Source organism: Momordica charantia, assembly GCF_013281855.1.
Source record: "Momordica charantia cultivar OHB3-1 chromosome 6 unlocalized genomic scaffold, Mcharantia_2.0 BLBB01000006.1, whole genome shotgun sequence".
NCBI lineage: Eukaryota > Viridiplantae > Streptophyta > Magnoliopsida > Cucurbitales > Cucurbitaceae > Momordica > Momordica charantia.
This window is the reverse complement of record NW_028275164.1, coordinates 18,945,709-18,971,834: the sequence shown is the minus strand read 5'-3', so window position 1 is coordinate 18,971,834 and position 26,126 is coordinate 18,945,709. Positions and strand designations below refer to the sequence as shown.

General features: G+C 38.2%; 1 protein-coding gene and 1 long non-coding RNA gene across 2 annotated transcripts; one reads left to right on the top strand and one right to left on the bottom strand.

Annotated features, from left to right (window-relative positions):
* Positions 1–15,500: 15,500 nt before the first annotated feature.
* Positions 15,501–18,987, bottom strand: LOC111023480 (uncharacterized). The gene is made up of 2 exons (XR_002603126.2): positions 18,859–18,987; positions 15,501–17,933 (listed from the first exon to the last, which is right to left on the bottom strand). It is a non-coding gene; the product is annotated as an uncharacterized LOC111023480 (long non-coding RNA).
* Positions 18,988–21,834: 2,847 nt separating this feature from the next.
* LOC111025293 (uncharacterized) lies at positions 21,835–23,640 on the top strand. Its single transcript, XM_088125223.1, has 2 exons — positions 21,835–22,645; positions 22,736–23,640. The coding sequence occupies exons 1-2, from the start codon at positions 21,835–21,837 to the stop codon at positions 23,638–23,640; spliced, it is 1,716 nt and encodes a 571-aa protein (XP_087981349.1).
* Positions 23,641–26,126: the final 2,486 nt, after the last annotated feature.

The window sequence follows — 26,126 nt, the reverse complement described above, 5'->3', positions numbered from 1 at the left end:
TTAATTCAAACTTTAATCATAATAACTTCAAAATAATCCTATTACCCAATTTCCTCACTCTCTCTCTCTTCATTAAAACTCATTACTTTTTCTTCTTACAAGTGGGTCCCACCAAACCCATTCAATTTCTCTTTCTTACACTCCATCTCATGCAAATATACCCTTTCCTTTTATATATATTTTTTTATCTTATTTTATCAATTACCTCTCTCCTTGATTTCTTTCTCTCTCTTCAACACCAACCCTCCACCACTCCTCTCTCTCTTCCCTTCTTCTACAGATTCCTTCACTTCTTCCGCCTTTCTTTTGCCTTTCTTTCTCCCATGGAACCCTTCTTTACCAAAACCCATTACAATACCAACATTTCCTCCTAACATTTCCACCATAAAATCCAACCAAAACATACATCCTTTGTAAAATCGAACCCACAAGTTTACCATTCCTTCTCAGCCAAGAACAGCAGGAGTTTCTCGTTCATTGAATACCCATAGAACTCAAACTTCTCATGACATTTTTCACAAAACCTATAAATACAAACCTTACCCTCAATTTCTTCTCCTTTCCCCTCTGCTTTCTTCTCTTCTCCTTGCTCCCTTTCTTTTCTGTTCTTTTTTTTTTCCTTCGTTTTCTCCCCTTTCCGTTTCCTATTCTTTTCTTTTTTTTAACACGTCACACACACACCAACCTCACACTACACACACGTGTCCCATGTTTTTTTCTTTTCAAAAGACCAAAATACCCTTCCAACTAAGATTCCAAAATTTTTTTTTCTTTTTTTTTTACTGAAAAATTACAATACTGCCCTTACACTAACTAATTAACCAAATAAAATCATAGATTATAAAACTAACTAACAAGTTAATAAAACAAAATCATAATACATATAAACTATGGAACAATCTAACTTAATATAGTTATGCTTACTAACATAAACTTACATATCTAAATCCTTAATTTGGCACCATGCTAAGCAGAAATACCCCATACCATAACCGTCAATTCCAAATATGATAGTTATAGGGTAATTACCCCCATAATTTACCTAAATCCATGACACATAAGACTCCTAACTTAACTACGAATGCAATGCGCCACACATATGTCATGTTGTACCTAAACATGTTTAGCTATTGAACATACTTAAAATAAAATGATAAAGCCACATAATCATAACATAATTTGCAATACATCAAATTTAACCACGGCAACCATTCAATAACAAAATATATTTAAGCCACATCAGTAACATAATTCAATAAAAAACAATGTAACATATAATATAATTCACTTACAGTCCAATCAATAATTAACAAAACATTCAAAGTGGTAACTTATGATAGAATCCACTTACCTGAACGTCGTAAATTAATGCTAAATCCTTAATGTTCATAATAACAATTAACATAACTAAAATTAGGACTCAATTGCCTAAATTTAGCTTTCTAAGAAAATCTCATCAACCAGCTAGGTTCACTACTTCACTAGTATAAGTTCCATATTAATAAAACTCAAATTTAAACTTGTAAAACTAATTTTTAATCTAATATTAGCCTCTGATTTTTTGATAAACAATATCTATCAAATGACTTACTTTTACCAAAAATAGAGAAATCACATAACACTAGCTTTTATCCATTCTATGTAAAATTAATTTTAATACATTAGAAATATAATTTAGGCTGCTAGTCACGGTAAAAAAAATTAGAATTAACAAATTCAATTTTTCATACTAAACAAGCTAAAACTATGAAAATAACATAAACCGTTAAAAATCGTTATGAAAAAATTTTATGAACATTTTGGGGATATTTTTAATTCTGATTTTTCAATATTAAAATCAACAAAAATAAGAGCTATACAGTACCTATTTTTCTTAATAATTAACCCTAAAAATAATTTACATAATGCTTAAAGTTAATGTGTTTTCCTCTCTACCATAAAAGATAGAATGGTCAAATTTTCAGCCACTATGAAAGCTTGAAATGATAATAGAAACCTTAGAAAAATTGATATGAATAGTCTTTGAAGAAAGACTCACTGCCAAAAATAGATTAAAAGAAATTGTTTGATACTGATGAACGGTCTTTGAAGGAACTTGGAAAAACAACTACAATTTCTCTAAGGTGTGATTTACAACAGTATGATAGATAGTGGAGAGAAAATTTTCAGATTTGTTTAGAAATATTCTTTGAGGAAAATGGAAGAAATATACCTATGAAACATAAAGAGGAAGAATCTTCGAAGATGAAACAAACTCTCATTTCTCTCCTCCCTGCGTGGCCGAGTAATTTATGGGGAAGAGGATAAACTTTTTTATCTTCCTAACAAACTTAATTAATCAATGTGTCTCTTGGGTGGAAGATGAATTATATTTCTAACTATGGTCATGAGATAAGTAAAAGTTTTTATATTCACCAATTAACTTAGTTCACCGAGATAAAAAGAAAGAAAGAGAATGGTAATTTGAGTTTTTACTTGGCCAATTACCATATAATAAAACTTTGGGTAGATTGTACAAAACTTTATAAATACTAACATAACTCCACCATTAAAATTATCTTAATTTATCATATTTATTTTAATGGCTAAAGCACTATTGCTAATTTTGTTAATTAAATACAATTATAATCTTGCTAAGCTTGTTAATCTCTTATACATATTTATTTTTAATTCTCATACATAATTAATTAAACATAGATGAGAGAAATCACTAAAGTTTATTGTACATTTCATTTAATAAGTAAGAAAAAAAATAACTTCAACTTAATTAGTTAGAGCATAATAAGCCTAAATTTATGATTGACCTAAAGTTAATTATACTTGACTAGCTTAGCTAAAACACAACAACAATATAAAGTCATGAAAATGCCGTCAAAGGTAATGCAAGGCATCCCAATTCATTGAGCCTTCTGATACAATCAAATAGAAAGCCCCAAGGGTGCCATATTATGTTGGGTAAATTTATGATGTATATATAAACTGAATAACACTGACAAATACATTACAACGTAACTAGCTACAAACAATACAAATTCTGATAACTTTATGAACACCAAAACTTGATAAATATAGTCGAGGCACGCTTCAATATAGCTGAACTGAAGACAATTATTCGCTCTGCACAAGTTGCTAGTAGACTACAGCGATCGTCTCAGCAGGATACAACGACTAACTCAAGTAGAACAGCAACCTCGAACAACTCGGATCTGATAGAACTCTTAGACACTTGCTCTCAACACAAACAAGAACAACAACTCAAAAGAAGAGAGAATTAATTGTGAGAGGAGGAACTCAAATGAAAAATGCTTGGATATCTCAAATGAACAAATAACAAATATTTATAGTTGTACAAACATGAAACTCCTCACACATGAATTAAGTTCGACTTTAACAAAAATGAAGAAAAACTCCTCATTTAAAAGATAACTTCACCTTTAACAAATATGTAACTTTAACATATTTGTAAATTTAACAATTTTGAAGTTACGTGACAAAAAGAATGAAACAAAACGACATATGAAACAAATAAACAATTTGTTACAAAATAACATTCAAATTCTTAATACACGAATTTAATTTCCGGATGTTAAATTCGTATATTCAACGGTTTTTTCAATATCTTCAAGTTTCACTTTCTTTCACACATTAAAAAATTCTACAATCCCACTCATGAAAGAAAGTGAGATAGACAACAAAAATCAAGACGTAGAGAGCAAACAGATAAGTTATGCATCAGGAGAGGTGTCTTTTGGGCTTGAACCTTTCTTAGTGTATATGTATCGAATTTACCAAAGAAATAGTGAGAACTAGCTCTAGAATTATGCTTCTCATGATAAATTAAGACAACAAATATCACACATAATTTATCTTGTATCTTTGGGTTCTATATGGTTGTGTCCATTTTGGTCCTGGACAAGATCTTGAATTCATGAGAGGTTTAGAGAACATAAGCCATTTGAAAAGGTATCATAGAACCGACCCAATTCTACTCTCACATAGGTGATATTGATTAAGAGTATTCTGTCACTACCCCTCTTGTAATCAATATATCAATATGACCTTAATATCAATAGATCACACACTTCATCACGTAACATCATAAAAAGGGGGAAGAAACTATAAGTTTCTTAGTGTGTCAACTATGAATTATCCAGCCAGTGTGTCTATTGAACCTAGATCTTAGGATCTCTAGTTAACTTGGTTAGGTTACCACCAGATACTTCATCTAATAGACTTTAGCCCCATTTCTCTCGATGTATATGCAACTTGCTCTATTGACAATCCTTTCGTGAAAGGATCTGCAATATTCTCTTTTTGTTTTCACATAATGAATGGAAATTATTTCATTAGAGAGCAATTGTCTGATAGAATTTTGTTTGTGTCTTATGTGTCATGACTTCCCATTATAAACATTATTCTTAACTCTCATTGAGCCTGCTAAGCTGTCACTAGGGGTGAGCATCGGTCGGTCAGGATCGATTTTTGGTCGGTTTTCCATCATGGAAACCGATTTTTATGTCGTGCCATTTTGCACCAATTGACCGAGTAGTCGGTTCTGTAGGTCGATTTCGTCGATTTTAGGACAGTCTTCTTGGAGGATGTCGGTGCTGGAGTACTGGTGGCCGGTGGGCTTCTATAAGAAGTGAAGAATAAAAAAAACAAGATGTAAAATCGACGATATTGAGAAGGGAAGAAAAAGAATGAAGAAGATGATGAGGGAGAATATGGTGGGACGAAGTGAGAGACGAGACGAGAGAAAAACAAAAAGAAAGGGAAGAAAATGAGAGAAAAACAAAAATAAGGGAACAAGAAGAAGAATGAGGGAGCAAGGGATGCGTGGAGAAGATAATAAAAAAAGGTGAAAACATTAAAAATAAATAAAATAAAATAAATAAATATCTCGGAAACTAGCGGCCATGCTACTAGTTTCCAATGCTGCTTGTACTGCAGCAACGCCGCTTCGGCAGATCGCAATAATGCAGTCTGCCCTTATTTTAATTTTTTTAATATAAACAAGATATAAATAGTCGATCGATTCAGTCGGAAATCATTTTTCCGACCAAACCGACCGATAAAAATTGGTTTTTGAATTTTAAAAATCGATTCCGATCTATTTTTCTATCAAACCGACCGACCGACTTCGGTTCGGTCGGTTTTGATCGGTCAGAACGATTTTCTGAGTTATTTGCTCACCCCTAGCTGTCACAATAAATACATATGGCACTTTCAGGCTTCGGCCACAACGGAATATCTTCAAGAAAGTTTCAAAGTCATTATGCTTCTTCTCCAACTTTATCAAGAGCTATAAACTATGATTCCACAGTAGATCGTGCTATGCACATTTGTTTTGAAGATTTCCATGACACAACTGCTCCACCTAATGTAAATATATACCCACTAGTTGACTAAGTCTCCATGCTATCAGAGATCCAGTTAGCATCACTAAATCCTTCTAGTACAGATGGATATTTCGTATAATGCATTCCAATGATCATTCCTAGTCCAAATTGTACTTCAAGTACTTTAAAACTCTGACTAATGCATTCCAATGATCATGTCCAGGATTGTTAGTGTATCTTGCCAATTTTCCTACTGAATAGGCAATATCAGGTCTTGTACAATTTATTATGTACATTAAACTACCCACAACTCTAGAGTATTATAGAAAAGATACACCTTCATCGTTATTCTTCTTTAACTTACAATTTGGATCAAATGGAGTAACTACCGGCTTACTCTCAAAATGACCAAATTTTCTCAACACTTTCTCTATGTAATGAGATTGAGAAAGTATATATCCATTTGTATTTCTTATTATTTTAATTCTAAGGATAATATCAACAAGACCAAGGTCTTTCATATCAAAGTTGGAATTCAACATCCTTTTAGTGAAATCAATGACACTTCTAGTTTTGTCGGGTCATTATCAACATATCATCCATATATAAACAAACAATGACGCAATCTTGATCTATGGTTTTAACATAGACACATTTGTCATACTCATTTATCTTAAATTCATTAGATAATATAGTGTGATCAAACTTCTCATGTCATTATTTGGGTGCTTGTTTCAACCCATAAAGAGACTTCACAAGTTTACAAACTTTATTTTCAAGTTCTTTTACAACAAACCCTTCAGGTTGTTCCATATATATTTCTTCATCTAAGTCTCCATTTAAAAACGCAGTTTACACATCCATTTGGTGTATTTTCAAATTTCGTAAAGCTGCTATAGCGATTAACATCCTTATAGATGTAATCCTCGCACTGAAAAATAGGTATCGAAGAAATCTAGTCATTCTTTTTGACAATATCCTTTAGCTACTAAACGAGCTTTATATTTATCAATACGCCATCAGCCTTTAGCTTTCTTTTGAAAATTCATGTACTTCCAATTAGTTTACTTCCAGGAAGTAAATCAACCAATACCCAGGTATTATTCTCTCCAAAATGGATTTTATGTCACTATTGATAGCTTCTCTCTAATAAGGTGCATCTGGAGATGACACAACTTCTTGAAAAGTTTGAGGCTCCCCATCTATCATATAAGTTATAAAATCAGGTCCAAAGGAAGTAGTTTTCTTAGCTCTTTTGCTTCTTCTAGGTTCGATCTCAGTTTCCTTATCATTTGACCTTTCAAGAGCTAGCTTCATGATTCCTTTTGGTACCATTACCTTTCAATCTTTCTTCTTTAAAAGGAAATATATCCTCAAATAATTCAGCTTCCATAGATTCCATGACAGTATTATGATTAATATCAGGTATTTCTGATCTAATCACCAGGAATCTATAAGCAGCGCTATGCCAAGCATAGCCTATAAAGACACAATCAACTGTCTTAGGTCCAAGTTTTGTCCTTTTTGGTAGATGAACCTCTACCTTTTCCAAACGCCCCCACACTTTCAGTATTTTATATGAGGGTAACTTTTTTTCTCACACCTCATAAAACGACTTATTAGTCTTCTTATGTAGAATTTTATTTAAGATAAAATTTGTTGTAAGCAAAGCTTCCCCCACAAATTGTGGAGTAAACCTGAACTATTTAATATACAATTGACCATGTTTTTGAAAGTTGGGTTTTGCCCTTCAACTACACCATTTTTTTGTGGTGTATAAGATGTCGTAGTTTGATGGATTATACCATTAACTTCACAAAATTCAGAAAGTGATAATGATTCATATTCACCACCTTTATCTGATCTAAGCACTTTTATTTTCTTCTCAAGTTGATTTTCAACTTCTGCCTTATATGTTTTGAAAACATCTAAGGTCTCATCTTTACTATGAAATAAATATACGTAGCAATATTTATTACAATCATCAATGGATGTGACAAAGTATCTCTTACCACCTCCTGTGGGAGTGTTTTTCAAATCGCATACATCACTGTGGATTAAATCAAGTAACTCGCTACTTCTTTCCACATGAAAATGACTTTTTAGAAAACTTTGATTCAATACAAACTTCACATTTGTATCTATTATCAATGTTAAAGTTAGACAATAGTCCAAAACTTACCATTCTTTGTAAATAATGATAATTTACATGCTCAAACCTAAAATATCATACATCACCCAACTCGACAATATAAGCAGAAGAGTTGTTATTATTATTATTATTCTTTGGCACTTGTGCTAACACATTCAATTTGAACATGTCATCATTCAGATAGCTCTTTCCCACATACATACCTCCCATAGTCAGAATAAACTTATTTGACTCAAATACAAGCTTGAACCCATTTTTGTTAAGTAGGGATTGTCAACATTTGCTATGCAATAAGGATTGGCAGTAGGTATCGATCTTATCCAGGATATGATCACTGGACTGCCGTTAAGGGAATCCTCAAGTATCTTAGGAGAATGAGGAACTATATGCTTGTGTATGGCGCTAAGGATTTGATCCTTATAGGATACACTAACTCTGACTTCCAAAGTGATAAGGATTCAAGGAAATCCAATTCGGAATCAGTGTTCACTCTTAATGGAGGAGCTGTAGTATGGCGGAGCACCAAACAAGGATGCATTGTAGACTCCACAATGGAGGTCGAGTATGTTGCCGCTTGTAAAGCAGAAAAAGAGGTGGTGTGACTTAATTGGAAGTTGTTCCAAACATGACTTTGTCCATCACACTTTATTGTGATAATAGTGGTGTTTGTGGCAAATTCTAAAGAACCTTGAAGTCACAAAATAGGCAAGCACATCGAGAGGAAGTATCACTTGATACGAGAAATAGTGCAACGAGGGGACGTGATTGTCACGAAGATTGCTTCGGAGCATAACATTGCTGACCCGTTTACAAAGGCTCTCACGACTAAAGTGTTCGAGTGCCATCTAGAAAGTCTAAGTCTACAAGATATGTACAATATAGTCTAAGGCAAGTGGGAGATTTGTAAAAGGTGTAGTATATGCCCTAGTTTATTATATTTGTACTTCATAGTATTGTATAGCACCTACTGCTTTAAGCTTTTGTACACCCCACTAGATTTTAGTTCGAGTGGGAGTTTTTTGGGTTTCATGCCCAAACTCGCGTTTTGTAAACATAAAACAAATATTTATTTAATAAAGTTGTTATTGATGTTTCTTTTAGAATTGCATTAACCCAAATCTAATAAACTAACATTCGAGGTTATGTCGTGTAACTAAAACAGTATATAACAGATATACAGTATATATTTGATATACAATGTATATATATGGAGTATATATTCGATAAAAAAGTGGATAATGTTTCGATAATAACCTAAAGGGTCTATAGTATATGGATAAGATTGGGTACCTTATCCTGGTAACACTATGGATACGGCTCACTTTGTAATAGTTACAAATGACTTGATCTAGGTCGTTCGTGTGGAGAAATGCAAGTATGAGTATTCTATACAATGAGTTTGTATAAGACCGGACCACGAAATAATTAATTTTTAGCTGTAACACCGTTTGCTAATAGATTAATATTTCAATAGGATGATCGTGTAACTCGATCTAAATCCTGAGTGAGTTATGGACTCTTGCCAGTTAGGGCTCGTCCTTTTATTTGTATGAGTGAGAGTGGTCCAAGTCGTCGACTCAATATTCCTACCATTTTGGGGACGAGACCGAGTGGGGAGCTGGGAACATAACTACACAAGGTGGAATTCACTCATTCCCGACTTTAGGGTAAATAGATGGATGTTCTCTTAAGTGCCGACTCAAGGACTTGAACAAAGGGCCCCACCATCTCACTGGTCCGAGAGAGACTTTTGTTTAATGGTCGGACCATAAATAGGTTGTTCACTAGAGGATCAGTGGTACTTAAGCTGAAAGAGGTAACTGAAGGGTAAAATGGTAATTTGACCCAATTGAAGTTACGAACACTCGTGAAGGATTGACTTACTGCTAATGGTCAAGATTCGTGGACGCAAAATATTCTACCGTGAGAATAGTGCAGCTGTGGGTTTTTAGTGGAGTGACCGACAGTTAACGAATGTTGATTAATATGGTTAATGAGTTTAATCAATTAATCTTGTATCGTTGGAGCTTTGATCTGTAGGTCCATTAGGTCCCCTCGCTTAGTAAAGGATAGTTAAGAACATTTAGTCTTGAAAAGAATTTGAATTATTCAAATTTGTTAACGGGAATTAAAGTTAATTGTATGAGATGCAATTAATATAATGTATGTTGATACATTATGATATAAAGTTAATTTTGAATTGGATTCAAAATTATGAAAGAGATGGATATTTGAATTTGATTCTAACCTGGTTGATTAATTTAAGTTTAATTTAATTAAATATTATTTAATTAAATTAAATTAATTAATGGGTTAGTTAATTTGGTTAAATTAAATTAAATTAAAAATTCTCTTTTGTAATGAATTAAATTTGATTTAATTGATTATTAATTTAATTAACATTGTTTTAATTAAATAAAACAAAAGGAAAAACCCTAGGAGGTAGGGAGAAAATCTCTCCCACTTCCCACCATTAGTGGGCAAGTGGTGAATGGAGAAGTTGTGACTTCCTCCTTACCCTTCCTTCCTTATAAAAGGGAGGTTCTCTCATTTTTCTTTTTGTTGTTGGTGTTGGTGTTTTTGAGTTTCTAAACTCTAAAACAAGGTCTCTCTCAATCTCTCAATCTTCCTCTCAGTTTAAGAAGGTTCCCACAAGCTAAGTTCTTAACATCCAGAGGATAGCGAATAAGGCTTTTTGGTGGCGTTGGTGTCTACATTGAAGAAGTGTTTTCAAAGGTATGTTGCACTACTTCCATTTTATAATGCTTATGTCTTTTCTTTAGTGTACTTCTAAAATAAAATCAAAGCACAAGCGTTCACGCGCTTCCACTACGGGATTTGATCCCTTCAAATTAGGCTTAAAGAGAGCGCCTCAATCGCGGCCACACTAGATTCCTTTGTGTAGCCAGGCAAAACGGCCACAACAATTACACTTATTTCTTCGATCAAATTGGGCAGGACGATCGTGGCGTCTGCACTGCCTCCTGGTGGAAGCAGCGCATTTGGCATGCTTGCGGTGTGATACACGACAACTCAAGCATATGGACTTACTCGAGCCACTAGCCACTTGAATCCAATTGTACAAGAGGTTCAACCCGAAAGGCTAAGGGTTAGATGGATTACCTTTGCAGTCGTTATCTTGAGCAGTCAGAATTCTCACTATGTTCGAGTCCATAATCACTCCACGAGTTTGATGACCAATCAAACAAGCATGTTCTGATGGTAAAATATGAAATCCTAAGTTCAACCACACAAAGGAAATCGATATTTGGATGGGGAGTGGGTTTGCACACGACAAGGGGAGAAAACTATCTCTCAAATTTTATTCAATTTGATGTCTAAGGTCAGTCTAAAATAGGGGGAAACACACCTATTTATAGGCTAAGGCCCATGGCCTTTACAAGAAAAATTGCAATTAAAAATAATTTCAAATTTCAAAACTAAAAAAAATTAAACAATCTTTCCTAAAATTGAAAAACTTGCTAAAACTAAAAAGCAAATAAAATAAATCTCACCGATGTTTTGAAACAAAAACGAAAAACAATTTCCTAAATTGTTATGGAGTGGGCGGCAAGACAAGGGAGTTGGCTCCAATGGGTGGGCACCCAAGGAGGGTGGCGGCATTACATGGTGAGGGCGACCATGGGGCTGGCGGCATGGCGCGAGCATGGGGCAGGCAGAGCGCGCGTACGCTGGCATGGACAAGCGAGGTGCTTGGCAAAGGCGGGGGCATGACGTGCAAGGCTAATGGGCGTGCGCTAGGGGTGCTAGCAGCAGGTGTGGGCGTGCACAGGGGTTGGCGGGTGCGCACTGGGAGTGGCGCTAGCCTCTTGAGAGGTTAGCGAGGTAGTGGCACGCAGGCGTCCAGGCATTGGCTGCAGGAGGGGCGCGCTGGCGTTGTGAGGTTAGTGAGGCAGGTAGGGCACTTGCGAGGTTAACACTGCAGGGGGCGTTCAGGCGCGTGCGGGGTAGGGGCCTTGCGAGGTTAGCACCTTGCATGGGCGACCTCATGGTTGGGGCATGTGTGGCCTAAGCGTGCACACAGGCGCTGTCGTGCGTGAGCGTGCAATGGCGCTCGCGGTGCGCTTGGCGTGTCTTTGGGGCATGTCTTTGAGACGTGGCTACTTGCTTGGTTTTTCCTCGACTCCTCTCTTCCTCTTGACATTCGTTGGCTGTTCATTGTCCTTCAAGAATGACAAAATTTGTTGTTGTGTCAAATGGAGTATTCTTCATTTTGAACGTCTTTCTTCTCCCTCTTTGTTGATGTAGATTGGTTCTTGGAGCTTTGAACTATTTATGATCACATCATGGTGGACTCTAACCAGGCTAACCAAGAAAGAAGGGTGAATCCCAAGGCCGCTCGAGGGATTCCGACAGTTCAATGTCCTAGTTCAATGACAAGATGGAAGGATAAATGATTCTTCGTCGATGACAACTATTTGGCCGCGGTGCCAACTGATCGTGATTCATTTGTCTTCTCAGCTAAGTTCGAACAACCAGGTCAGTGATTCATTACTGTCCTAATTTGCTAGCTCGATCGGTCATTATTGTTATTATTTTTTCTAACTCGTGTTTTTCGTGGGCAGTGAGGGTTCAGCCGACCTCTGGTGACACGACGTTGAGTTATTGAAAAGTGCTTTATAGTTGCTACGGTGATCCAGGCAACGTTTCTTTCATCATCGAGTGGTATTTGAGACTTTACGGGCCATCTCAGCTTGGCTATCATATTCCAAACTCAGAGGTTGGGACACTCGTGGGCAAAGGAGTCAGCTTTGAGGACCTATTTCACTTTGATATAGCATGTGTATGTATTTTTTTTTTTGTTGCTTTGGTTGTATACTTAAGCGTAATCGTTCCATGCTTTTTCATCGGTATAGACTATGAAGTCATGCTGCCTTCCACATTTGTTGTTGATCGCCTTCGTGCTCAAGTAGCGAAGCGAGCAGCTTCCCAGGCTGTAGAGCAAGGCGACCCCTCTAGAGCACTAAAAGGCGCCTCCTCACCAATGTGGCTATATTCGGGCTCCCTCTAGGGAGAGACCATGCTAGCAACCTCACTTCTGCCTCATCTTGCCCCTAGCCAACCGTTACCATTTGTCACACCTCCAACCAAGGCGTCGTCCAGTACTCCTTGCAGATTCACCTTATCGAATGTGTCTTTTCTCGCCCTTGACTTCCCGAGACCATAATATGCCACCTCCTTTCCTCCTAGAGCGGTGAACACAATGAGGAGGAAGACCTGGGAAAAGATGAGTCGCATAAAGGTACCTGGAGATTTCGCTATCAAAGACGTAGAGTGCAAATTTTCTTAAGCTCTATTTGATCTAAAAATGATACAACCTAGCTTTGACTTCGTTATTTTTCACCTTATTCTATGTTCCTTGTGAAAGGATGTTACAAATTATAAATTCACGAGCTTAGGGCACTAAACCCAACACTTCATGTGTTTGTTATTATTTTCCAGGTTGGCATAAGGGTAAGCTCTACTGCTTATCGCATGAGATATGAGCTACAGCTTGCCCATGCATCCAAGTTTGCTGTCGCCAGCGCAGTAGAAGAGGCGTAGGGGTGGCTCGAAGGGCCGCCTTACCAAGCCCATATATCAAGCGCAGACATGTCGGCCATGCCTTCTCTAAAGGACTGCAACCCTCGTGCAATCCATGCTACATGCGCGACAGTGATGGGTGCACTCTCACTTGGAGGGTCATGCCTTTACGGCCCACATCACTGGCACTTGCAACTCATGCATGTTCAATATGCCTCATGCGTGTCAATTCTATCCCTTTTCTACTGTCTAAGGAGGAATGAAATGCTCAAAGTTTGGAAAAAAAGATTACCTTCGAGTTTTATTATCCAATAACACCGAAAGAAGTTGATACAATCTAGATCTATTAATAATATCCAAATGAAACATAAACACATCGAGTTTCTTCAAGTTGAAATATCAGCCCATATTGCAGTCAATTTATGTGAAAAGTCAGATATTAAGAATATAATATTCTGAGCTCCGAAAGAAGATTGAATCAGACATATGCTCAATTGCCCTAACTGCCTTTTGGGAACGGAAGAAACACAATCTAGAGGATTTCAAGGAAGTCAAAATACCTACTTAGGCTCGGCCCGTTGAAATGAACTCGAACCTATTAAAATATTGCAAGTTCAAAATAGATGTTCTTTTAAAGAAATGTCTAATAAGGCCCTAGCTCATGACCTTTGAACAAGGTATTGTAATGGATTCGATATCCAATTCCAAATCTTCTAGATCTACTGAATTATCTCAACAAAAATATTCACAAAATTTGACATTAAATCAGGATTCTAGCTCCAAATCAGCGAGAAGGATCGTTAAAAGATTGCATTAATGTTCCGCTTGAATAGTTATGTCATTTAGATTAAAAAATGTCTCTCTTATGCACATTATTTCTCTATTTCTTATAAGTGATGCTTCTTGTTTTTCTTGCTAGTTTATTTTAGAAGGATAGAGGGAATTTTATAAAATTTGTGCTAAATGTCTTTTTGTCCCTTATTTAGTGAGTGTTAAAAAAGGGTAAGGTTTCGTGAATTCTTGTTTATTTCTCTTACTTATTCCTTTTTTATTTATTCTAAAAGGGAGAGAGGTAATACAAAAAAGGAATGAAATTGAGATTAATTTTACTAAAGTTAAATTTATGCATATTTGAATGTGCTACATGTATCACATAGTATTTTTCTTGAGTGGTTTGTCATCATAAAAAATGAGATTTTTAGCTTTTTGACCCTTAATCGCGGTGCATTAAATTATTGTTATAAAACATAAATTTACTATGAGCTTCAATCATATTATATAATTTATTTTATTGATCTTTATTTAAATGATGATATTGACGTTTCGAGGTATACATGGTGTAGAGCTTGAGAAAACGATTGCCAACAGATCTTGAATCACCCAATTTGAAGACCAAACGAAGAAGTATGGCCAAATTGAATTGAAAATAAAAATATCCATGGAGGATGACGTGGTGGATGTGAACCAACCACAAGGTGACATGTGGCTAGCTTGAAATTTCATTAGAGAAAGAACAAAAAGGAAAGAAAAAAGAAAAAGAAAAAAAAAGTTTGAAATAGTTGTTGGAGGAACCGTTAGAAGGAAAAAAGATTATATATATTATATTATATTTTTATTTTTATTCAATTAAATTTCAACCTTCGATCTATAATCATCTGAGATCCAAGGGATAAAATTGATTTTAATTTCAAATGAATTTCAATCCATTTTTCCTTCTATTCAAACATCCTTCTCCAAAATTTTATAATATTCTCTCGTAAACTTGTTCATAAATTTCATATTCCTTGGTAAGGGTTCCACTTTGAGAGATGGCACAAGCACGGCTAAAGAACGGTCAGATCGGGGAGGGCTTCTGGATTGAGAGGTTCATTTAGTGGGAAGAGCTCTTAGAGCCTGAGGTGTCACTGGCCAATACAGTGTCGTGGGCATCGGCGAACTCGTCGGCGTTTGCTCGCTCCCAGAAAGTTGGACCTCGCGGGGCCATTTCTAATTGGCCTTCTGTTTATATTTGACCATGACTGCGGCATTAGGGTTTGTCGATCAGGGAGGGAGGGAGGGAAAGGAGGACAAGAAGGGGAAAGCAAATTTTGGGAAAGAACCCAAAAACTTTGGTGGAGCAAAGTTTGCGTGATTCAAATTTCCGTCTCTTTTTTCAAAAATTCCCAAAATTACTATTCTTAACCGCCCCTCTTTGTCAGAGAAAAATCTTTTTCAATTGATAGAAAATAGAACAGAAACACTAACCCTTGTGACAGCAATACTAAAAAAAACCCTTTGTCACAACAAGATTTTTTTTCAATTCACGGAAGATAGAACATAAACACACAATTTTGGCAACATTGTTTCCAAATCCAAATTCAAATCCTTTTGCGACCACCATCTTTGTGGAGAGAGAGAACAGAGGGAGAGTGCAGAGAAAAATGAGAGAAGGAGAGAGCACAGAAAAATGGGGGAGGCAACGCAGGTAGATTAAACCAGATCCTCTCCATTTCAAAAAAACAAAAAACTCGTCTATTATTATATACTAAATTTAAATACACATCTAAGCATTGAACACCAATTTGCCTAATAAGATGTGGGATTGAGCATAATCAAATCTACAATCCATTATAGATCAAAAACAACCTTCAAATTATGTATTTGCAACAACAAGGTTGCTTATAATCTCTTCTTAAATACACATAAATACTTGTTTGCAAATTTTTATGAAGGCCAATGAAAAATATGGCCATTTCTGATAGAAGCAGGATGTGAAAATTATTAATTGAGATGAAAATTGAAATAAATAGATTACATGATTGATATTGTAAAATCGTAGAGTACTATTTTTACAACAAATGAGAGTTTGAATCTCAGAAAAACCAATTACTCTTCAACTATGCTCATGTTGACATAGATATTATTTTATACAAACAAGATTAAAATAAAAATCGATCACAATTATTCCAAAAGTATATAAATACAATTTCATCATAAATAAACTATCTAAATTTGAGTGTGAAGAAAAAAAATCTAGAATATGCTGTTTTCACCAAATTCAGGTACTCACTTTTTTAAACTCCTATTCAATTCTCTGAAAATTTATTTAACTAAATCTTTGGATATCATTGGTTTTTTAGACCAAATAGAATTGGCCAACAAGAGGAAATAAGAGAGAATCTAAAGTGATTCAATTTTTTTATTCCAATCAGTTCACATGTGTATTCAACATATTAAATATTGATATAAGAAAAGAATAACAAGGCAACATTTGATACTTGAGAAGAAAAAAGTTTGTGCTTAGGATTTAAAAAAGAAAAGAAAAACATTTACACTGAAACTTACAGATTTTTTTTTTTGGGGCAAAGGAATTACTTAAGTTCCACTGAAATAAGTTCAGTTCTGAAAATGGTTAAGTTCCAAAATGTTTTGAATGGTTTCCTCGATCCAATTTATGAACCATACTATGACATTAAAATTTTTCCTTATGAATGCTCCAATTCTACTCATTCACAGAAAGCTTTATGCTACAACGAAGAAAATATAAATTGAAGATAATAGGTCACAGAAGCAAACTTGGAAGTAAAACTAGCAATTTACTATAAAATGTTCCTATTTTGGCTTCTCTACATGTCTCAATACCAGTCAAATATTATGAGAAACTCATGGGGGTTGGCCATGAATTACTATCAAATCAAACAGCAATCTTGGCCGAGAAACTCAAACAATATAAGGGTCCTTAACCACTCTTCAAAAAAATTAAAAATTAAAAATTAAAACAAAAAAAAAATTAAAAAGAAGTCTAGTTTATGAATTTGAAAACTTTGAGTTTGTGTAACCTAACTAAATCAACGTTTTAAAAGGCTGAAGGCGGTTCAAGACTTTTCCTATTTTAAGATTAAGTTATACAAATTGTAAAACTTTGTCCCATTAGTTTGACTAATTGACAAACTCAAACTATTGTACTTTTACTAATTTGGTAAAGTATATTAATTTAACAACTTCTTAATGACTGGACTTCTCTCTTCCATTCCGGCACCACCTCCCTCCTCCATTCTTCTAATGAAACTCACCATCTACCTCCAACCGCCAACTGCCATATCCATCGCAACCCAATGTCACCGTCATCTCCACTCCCTCCTTCCTTCTAGATCTAGAAGAAAGGAGTAAAGGAGAGCCCCTCCTTCATTCCCTTTCGTTGAAAAGGCCAGGGAAGCTCATTGTCAGAGGTTGGCGGAGTGGAAATGATGGCAGGGAACAAAGGAGATGGTGGCCAGCAGCTGATGATAAGCCTCACTAGAAGAGGGAAGGAAGAAGAAGATGCCAAAAATTGAAAGGTCCAATCTAAATTTTTTTTTATTAAATTAATATATTTCAACAAATTAGCATAATAAAATGGACAATTTTGAAACTTAAAGTAACAAATAGCCACCTACTGCATTTCTAGGGAGGTGTAAGTTTCTTATGGTCTAAAGGAGGCACAGATCTCAATGCTAAAACATTAACCTAAAGATTTGAGCCTTTAAATACATTAACCTAAAGTTGGAAACTTAGATTTGTGTAGCTTACATTTCCATTATAGAGAACTCTGAGTTTGAGAAGCTTTGCAACCTATATTTGGTTTGTAGGATTTTAATTGTTGAAAATTAGTAAACATTAGAAATACATTTCATTTATCTAGGTTTCCCTAGTATGGATCAAGGTAGCCTATAACATTAGCAGAATACATAGTCCAGAATAGGCAAACTTACGTACCAAACATGATTCAACTATTTAATCTTAGCTTGTATAAACCTATTTTTCAAGTCAAATGCCACTTTATTGATTAATAGAACTGGGAGACTAAGAAGTCATTGCAAACCTGATTGAAGAGTGTTGCAACTTGGCAAGTGTCAACCATTATCAGTAGCTCCTTGAATCTATCAGTATAATATACCCAACATTAATGACCAGAAAAGTGCACCTTAGGTATAAGAAAAAAATGTTTTATTGAGTACAAAATATATGCTGAAGAAGGACCATTTGAATTTCTTCTATCGAGATGAAATAAATAGATTAATGGACAAAAGAAGTCATAGATAGAATTGATATTAACAAGATTATACTTTCAAACAAGATTGCACGTTCTTCCCTTCTAATCTTTTCAAAGTGAGATTAGTAAAATCCATGGCATCGGAAACTTGGATACTTACATGCCTTTTTTATCAAACAAACATCTCACTCTGCTGCTCCTAAACTTCACATTGTGCTCTATGAAATTCTAAAGAGACTAAGAAAAATAAAAACTAAAAGCGAAAATAATATGCAGCCTTATGAAACTATCAAGAAGTAAATGCAATCAAATTACAATGAGAATCAAGAAAACATAAAATAAAAGAACTTAAAACAACAGAAACAATTTCGGGAATCTCCATACACATATCTCCCCCTAAATAAAGAATTGAAAATCAGAAAAATCCCAACAAGGAAAAGTGAAAAATTAAGTAAGAAAATGTTCGCCATCTACTCCCAAATCCTCTAGAGGCCGAAACTCTGAATCAGATCAGTCTCGGAACAAGTCTAAACTCAAGAGGATGTCCTAAACCTAAGAGAGAGAGAGAGATGACTAAATTCTATCGCACAAAAATGGGCTCCGCAGGCACTGCAAAAAAAAAAAAACCTAGAGCGCCTCGATATGTGCTTACACTCACAAATTCTAGGGCAAAAAATTTGCAAAACGAAGAAGAAAATTTAGGAAAAAGAAAGAATATCCCTTCCGTAAAACTTGAAGGATCATTGGTTAGGGTTTGAAGAAGAAGCCGAAGCTGCTTATGAAGGATCATAGATTAGGGTTAATTAACTTACAAGCCAGAATCTTGAAGGATCATCATAGATTAGGGTTAATTAACTTAGACGCCAGAATCTTGAAGGATCATATTTCGGGATTTCTTTTTTTATTGGTTAGGGATTGCATTCCCATCCTTGTTCTTGTGGTAATTTGGAATAAGCCCCATGAAGTTCTTTTTTTATTTAAAAAACAGACCGAAAAGTTTACTATTATTTGTTTCTTTGATAAAAATTAATTTACACGTGAGAATTTCTCAAAAATTAAATTATACACGCCAGAAAGCGAGAATTGCACTTCATTTAAGGTGCTTAGAGATTTTTCAAAAAAAAAAAAAGGGTGCTTAGAGACGTATTTTTCCTTTTGGAAAAATAAAAATAATTTTTTCCAAACTTAAACTTTCAATTTTATCAAATTAGACTTTAGCTTTTAGGTAAAATATACTTTTTGTGCAACGAGATTTGGAGCAAAGGTCAATTTTATCCTTCAAATTTCAAAATAAACCCTAGACATTTTTTATTCGTGAAATTTGACAAATGACTTAACTTTCCTGACACATTTCCTTGACACATTTCCTCTTCACGTAAAGTTTCTCACTTTCCTTTCCAAGAGTATCAAGGAGAAGATGGACACAAAATAGATAGGAAGATTAGCTAGAACCAATTGACGCAAAGTTAATCTCCCCCAATAATGGAAGGTTTGTCCAATTGTTCAACTTTCTATCAATCTGTAACCTATTTATTGATATCAACTTTCTATCAATATTCCTACTTACAATTACCTAAACTTCCCCTCAATTGGAGGAAAATAAATACCTCATAAATTTGATGTCATTGAGTAAGGCATCAAAGGAGGAAACGGGTGAACCTAAATTGTCACTTTAAATATCGAAGTTGTCGATACTATTTAAAATACAAGGAAATAAATACATTTTTCCTAATTTTTTTTTTTTTTGCACGATTAGGACATAGAGATGATAATGTATAGTACAGTTTAGAAAATATGGATACCACAAGCTTACTTGATTAATGAAGTATTATCATACATATTACCGTGAACTATAGAATATCAACCTGTAATTAATAGGAAGACAAAAAATAGTTACGATGTTGGGAAAAAACGCCAATATGAGCATAGCTCAACGGCAATTGGCATGTATTCCTTCCATCGAGATCGGAGATTATTTGATCTTCCATATCCCGAAATTGTTGTATTAAAAAAATATTAAGAAACAATAATATTAAAAGGTTTATACTTTTTTCCTTTTTAAACAAAATCGAGTTTTTTCTGCATATGGAAGATCCAAAACTTTTGACAAAATTTATGAGCCTATTCTTCGATTCCATTCGGCTCCAGGAGTCCACGCCTGAGTTTAAAGTTGTATTAACCTCAGGGAGCAACCAACGAAAATACGATATAGCACCGTGGTTGTGTCGAAATTGCTTTCAAGGCAGTGACTTCATCCACGACACAACAATTTTCTTCCTCTAAATTTCTCCTTTTATATCAACAATTTGAAAGCAATTTGAGAGTAATTAGATGAAAAAAAATATTAGCATTTTTACCCAAAAATTCCGATTTTGCTGCATGTTCATGTTTAAAATTGTACGAATCTGCTTGTGGCTGCCATTTGTTCAGATCCGTTTGTGCTCGTGGTCGTGAAGGTCGAGGTTCGTAGGCAGAATGCTATAGATCTGGTTCGGGCTTCAAGTGTTTGTGGGTCGAGGTTCATTGTGGGGTCATGCCATGTTGTAGATCTGGACGGAACAAAACTTCATCTAGTGGTTTGTGGTTGTCGGTGTGTGTTGTTCTATAGATTCGGTGCGCTGGTCGTGAAGAAGACGTTGTCGCTCGAGTCGTTGGAGCGGATCAGCACATGGATCGCCTTCAACCGCTCGATATGAATGTGGGTCGTCGTCTGCTGGTCAAATATGCACATGGGTCGCCATCCGCCAATCGGATTTGAATGGGTTGTTGCACATCATAATGTTGCTATAGTTGCGCCGCCACTCGTGTCGTCGTGGTTCCACTATTGATCGTCGATCTAGTTCATGGGTCACTACGCTGCACGTGGGGCTCACCGGAGATAGGTTATCTATGGTCGTGGGAGTAGATCTGCCACTTGTGCCGTTGCGCTGCTTCATCTATGGTTGCGGGAGATAAGTGAATAAAGGTGGCAGTTGAGAATGGAGAAAATGAACCAAGAGAAGATGGGGGAATTAAGAAGATGTCTAATGTACTCAACCCTACCACAAGATTACTCTTTATTGAATATGTTATGCAATGGAAACCGAAAGTCGAGGTACAGGTGAAGATCGGAAGGAAGCCACTGGGCTGCGATGGGCTCGGTCCCGACCGGGGCTCGGTCCCGACCCGTGGCTCGGCCCCGACCCGGGGCTCAGTCCCGACCCGTGGCACGGCCCACGGCCCTCCAGCGGCCCTTCGTCTTCGATCCACGGTTTCGCCCAGGCTCGCCAACGAAATTAGGGTTAGCTACCTATGGAATGTTCTGGAACAACCTGGCGACTATAAGTAGCGATCCAGCGTTAGAGGTAAGGGCATCTAAAACTAGCTACATTTCACATTATCCTCCTGCTAACTTAAGCATCGGAGTCCGTGTGACTAGTGTCGCACCGATTTAGCTCATCTGGTTTTGCAGGTACTAGTCCCAGATCAACAAGTTTAGTAGGTGCGAGGAGGAGAATCGGAGGACCGAAATCCACGCATCAACAATTGGCGCCGTCTGTGGGGAAGACTTAAAGCATCCAGTTGAGCAACATGACACCAGAGAGGAGCCCACGACGCTCTGATGATGACTGCTCTGCCAAGAGGAGGCTGAACTTGGGCGACCCCCAGGTTGGAGGACCCGAGGATGGGACCAGCCAGCCAAACCAAGAGCGTCAGGAGGGGTTGCCCGAGGTGCAGGCATTAACGACCCCTGAGCCATTCCAAAACTAGTTCGCGGTCTTGGAAGACAAGGTAGAGGGCATGCTTCAATGCAAGTCCTTCGACAATTCGAGCGACAGGAGTCCGACGAAGTGCCTCTTGTCAGAGACCCGAAAAAGGGGAAGGGCCCAGCGGAAAGCGATACCGAGGAGTCAACCAACAGTGTAGGGAGCAAGTTGCGGATAGGTGGAAATACCAGGCGACGAACCCGAATTTTCGACCCTCGAAAGACGAAAAAGCAACATAAATCCCCGGCACCAAATGGGGGCAAGAGTGACCATGATGACAGAAACTCTGAACCGATAAGTCTCGACAAAGGCAAACCGGCAGATCGGCCAGAGTCCTCGGAGAAGCGACATAGCCACAAGGAGAAGGGATTCGACCTCGAAGAACTACTGGATCAAGCCGACTCACCGTTCACGGAGGAAATCATGAGAGAAAAGGTCCCTCCAAAATTCAAGCTACCCACGGTGAAGCAATTCGACGGGACAACCGACCCAGTGGACCATCTAGATGATTATCGGGAATGGATGGATATCTACGGAGTGTCGGAAGCGGTCAGGTGCCGGGTATTCTTGACTACTTTAAACGGGTCGGCCAGAATATGGTTTCGACAATTAAAACGAGGGTCGATCTCAAGTTTCAAGAGCTTGGCCAGAGCATTCGTGACCCAGTTTGTAGGGGGACGGTGTCGGAGCCGACCCGTGGCTTATCTCTTAACCATTAAGCAGAGGACGACAGAGAGTCTACGTGACTATGTAGCCCGGTTCAACGAGGAGAAGCTGCAGGTAGAAGGCCTTACAGACGCTGTTCTCTGCTGGCCTTCATGTCCGGCGTCAGGGATGAACATTTGTCATTCTCGTTCGGAAAGAGAACACCGAACACCTTCTCGGAGGCGCTGAGCCGAGCTCAGAGGTACATGAGCGCTGGTGAGTTCTTTTACTCAAAAAGGGAACCTGACGGAAAGCGAACCGACCCAAAGAGGGAGATCAAAGACCAAAGGTTGCTTAAATGGCCGTAGAGAGGCCCCGTCAGCTAAGCGCAGCAAAGGCAGGTATTGTCTTTTCCACAGGGATCACGGCCATGCAACTCAGGATTGTTTTGATCTCAAGGAAGAGGTGGAAGGACTAATCCGAAGGGGCTACCTCAAGGAGTATGTAGAGGAACCTAAAGCGACCCAGAACGGAGAAAGCGACAAGTCTCCCGCAAGAGAGATTCGAATTATAATGGGGGGCCCCATAGAAAGAGAATCCGGGAGAAAAAGGAAAGCAGATGTGCGTGAAGCTAGGACGAGTCGCGAGCAAAATGAGGTCTACCACGCGTATACTACAAACCGGCCGGTGACAATTGAATTTTCGGAAGACGAAGCAACTCACCTCCTTCACCCTCATAACGATGCACTTGTTATCACGTTGAAGATAGCAAATGTTAAAGTACATCGAGTCTTGGTGGATGGGGGCAGCTCGGCGGATATCCTCTCTTGGACAGCCTATAAAGCTATGGATCTAGGAGAAAAGGTGCTCAAGAGTAGTTCGGCACCACTGGTAGGATTTAGGGGAGAACGGGTCATCCCCGAAGGGAGGATAGAGTTGCCAGTAACATTCGGAAGTGGGCCGAAGAGTGTCACCAAGATGGTGGACTTTCTGGTCGTTAACTACACATCCTCCTACAACGCAATACTGGGAAGACCGACGATGCATATGCTCAGAGCAATACCATCCACATATCACCAATCCATGAAGTTCCCAACACCGGGTGGGGTAGGAGAAATTAAAGGAGAACAACGAGTGTCACGGGAATGCTACTATACCTCAATGAGGGACAACCACAAAACTTCTACTAAGGGGGGCTGTTGACCTTTTATTTCTTCCTTCAAATATGGTTGTTTTCTACTTTTAACAAGATTTCTAATTATAATTCCTTGTGTTCAATAAAGTACCCATTTATTTGATTCTCTGTCAACTGTATCTCTTAAATCCAAAACGAGATACCGAGAGACTTTTTGATAAAATACTTTGTCTCGTCTACAAGCGTACTCTCAAAGGATATCGACAATACAATTGAGAGTAGGGGGCAACAGGTACCGACTACGGCTACTCAACGACGTAAGCTTGGTAAATTCAATCCTACACGGTGACGGTAAAACCAGCTATACAGAGCAGGCTGAGCAGGGCTCGGAGCCGACCACTGCTCGGGTCCGACCATCACTGTTGGCGTCGACCAAGTGCGAACAGACACAGATCTACATTAGTCGGCGGTTTTACGAGATAGCCTATGTTTGTTAATAGGTCTTATTTTCGACTAAACACGGCTCGTGGACCGACCACTGCTCGGGTCCGACCATCACTCGACGCCGATCATGTGCGACGAAGCATGAATCTACTTTAATCGACATGTTTGGAAAGAACAATTAAACAATCTCAACACGGCCAAACCAGAAGCGGGTCAATTGGCCTAGCACGGTTAAAACATGAGATGGAGTAAAAATACAAAAAGCAACAGCGGGTGTAAAACCATTGGCTATGACCAACGAGTTAGAAACCTACAAAAAGAAAGCAACAAAACTCCATCAGGGTTAGAGCCGTAAGTCAGTAAGTGACTGGTAAGAGGGTTAATTGATGATTCCAAAGAAAAGAATACAAGCAACATAGTGACAAAGCACATAAAAGTCAACCGTAAGAACTACTCGCTCAAGCTACCCTATTACTCGTCGTCGTCGTCATCCATGTCGTCAGGAGCGTCACCCTCGGCCCTAAAACGCTCCGGGAGGAAGGAAAAGTCAATGTCAGGGTGTTGAGTAGAAACCTGACGGAGAGACCAGGAAACACCGCACTCCATGGCAGAGTTTTGCAAGTCAACATACTCCTGCGTTTTCTTGAATTCCCTGGCCAAGAACTCAGAATTAGAGAGTCGAGCGTTGGCCTCGTCAAGTCTCCTCTGCAGGTTAGCTAGCTCGTCTCGAGATTTTCTCTTCTCTGCTTCCAACTCACGTTGGGTACCCTCCAGAAGGCTGGTGGCCTGGTTGAAGGAAGCAATGGCCTGTTCCAGCTCCTCCCGAGGGCATAGTGGCAGCGGAGGTGGTTAATTTCGTCAGCAATTCGACCCGAGAATACCACCAGACGGTTGAAAGTCTGCCAAGGATAAGATTTAACGTTAGGGGAGAATGCTATGGCAAGTACTGGAGGTTACCGAGCACTCACCTGGTGGAGATCGCTAAGGCAGGTGCTGATGCTGTGCTGAGGATTTGACAGACCAAAGTCTGACCCACTTGATGAGTCGCCGAGGCCTTGCCAGAGACTAAATGCTCTTTCCAGGCAAGTTGTCCCGTCAGCATCAGAATTATATGGGCCAGAGAAAGGGAAAATTGGGACTTGAGAGGAGCTTCCTAGGTGACCTCGAGGGGAAGACGGGGTAGCTGTCCCATAAAGTCGAGCAGAGCGCCTCGGGGCTGTCGGAGGCATTGAAGATTGAGCGTGTTGTGAAGGGAGTCCCTCCTCGGTCAAATCAGTTACCTCGATATCCGAAGCCCGACTGGAACTGGCCCCCAAACCCCGGGTATTCCGGCGACGCTCTCTTACATACAAGGAAGCACTCCGTCTCGACATGTCTACAAACAAAGATAAAGGTAAAAAGCGACGTTCATGCAAAGTGAAGAGAGGATTTCGACAAGGACCTGGAGGGTTACGCGGAAGGGCCAAGCCAAAATCCACTAGGTTTTGCTCCGTAACCAAATCTGGGCCCCAACGCTCGATATCCGGTAGCTGGATAATGGTGTGATAGAAAGTGGTTGCCTCGGCGGTGAGCTCACAGTTGCGGGAAACTGCCAACAAAAAGGAATATCAGAATTGACGTTTGCGAAAGTCCCGGCGGAGTTCGGAAGCTACTTACCCAACTCCCTACACTTGGTCGGGACAGGAAAATACAACCTTCTCTCATCATGGGCCAGCCAGTCACCGCCAACAAAGAACCATTCATTTTTCCAATGCTTCACTGAGGAGGGACCCATAACCAGAATTTGGTTCCGGGAACTAACATAAAAATGAAAGTTATCCTCGGGGCTGTGTTTGAGATAATAAAGCGACATAAAATCCGCGGCGGTTAGAGGCTGCTCGCCCCCGAGTTGCGACCACAAAATAAAGCAGCTAATCAGAGTAGACCACCCGTTCGGGACGATTTGGGAATGAGCTATTTGATTAAAAGCTAAAAAGTTTTGAAGGAAAAGAGGCAATGGTAGGCGAACTCCAAATTGGAACATCGCAGCATAAAATACTACTTCACCGGGATAAGAACCGTCAATACTCTCTCCCAGGTTCGGAAGACGAAGGCTAACCGAATCCGGGAT

Bases quoted from the DNA above. Each gene is read 5' to 3' on its own strand.
- LOC111025293 (XM_088125223.1), top strand. From the start codon at position 21,835: ATGCAAGTCCTTCGACAATTCGAGCGACAGGAGTCCGACGAAGTGCCT. The intron at 22,646-22,735 runs GTTCGGAAAGAG...TTACTCAAAAAG, and splicing joins GATGAACATTTGTCATTCTC to GGAACCTGACGGAAAGCGAA.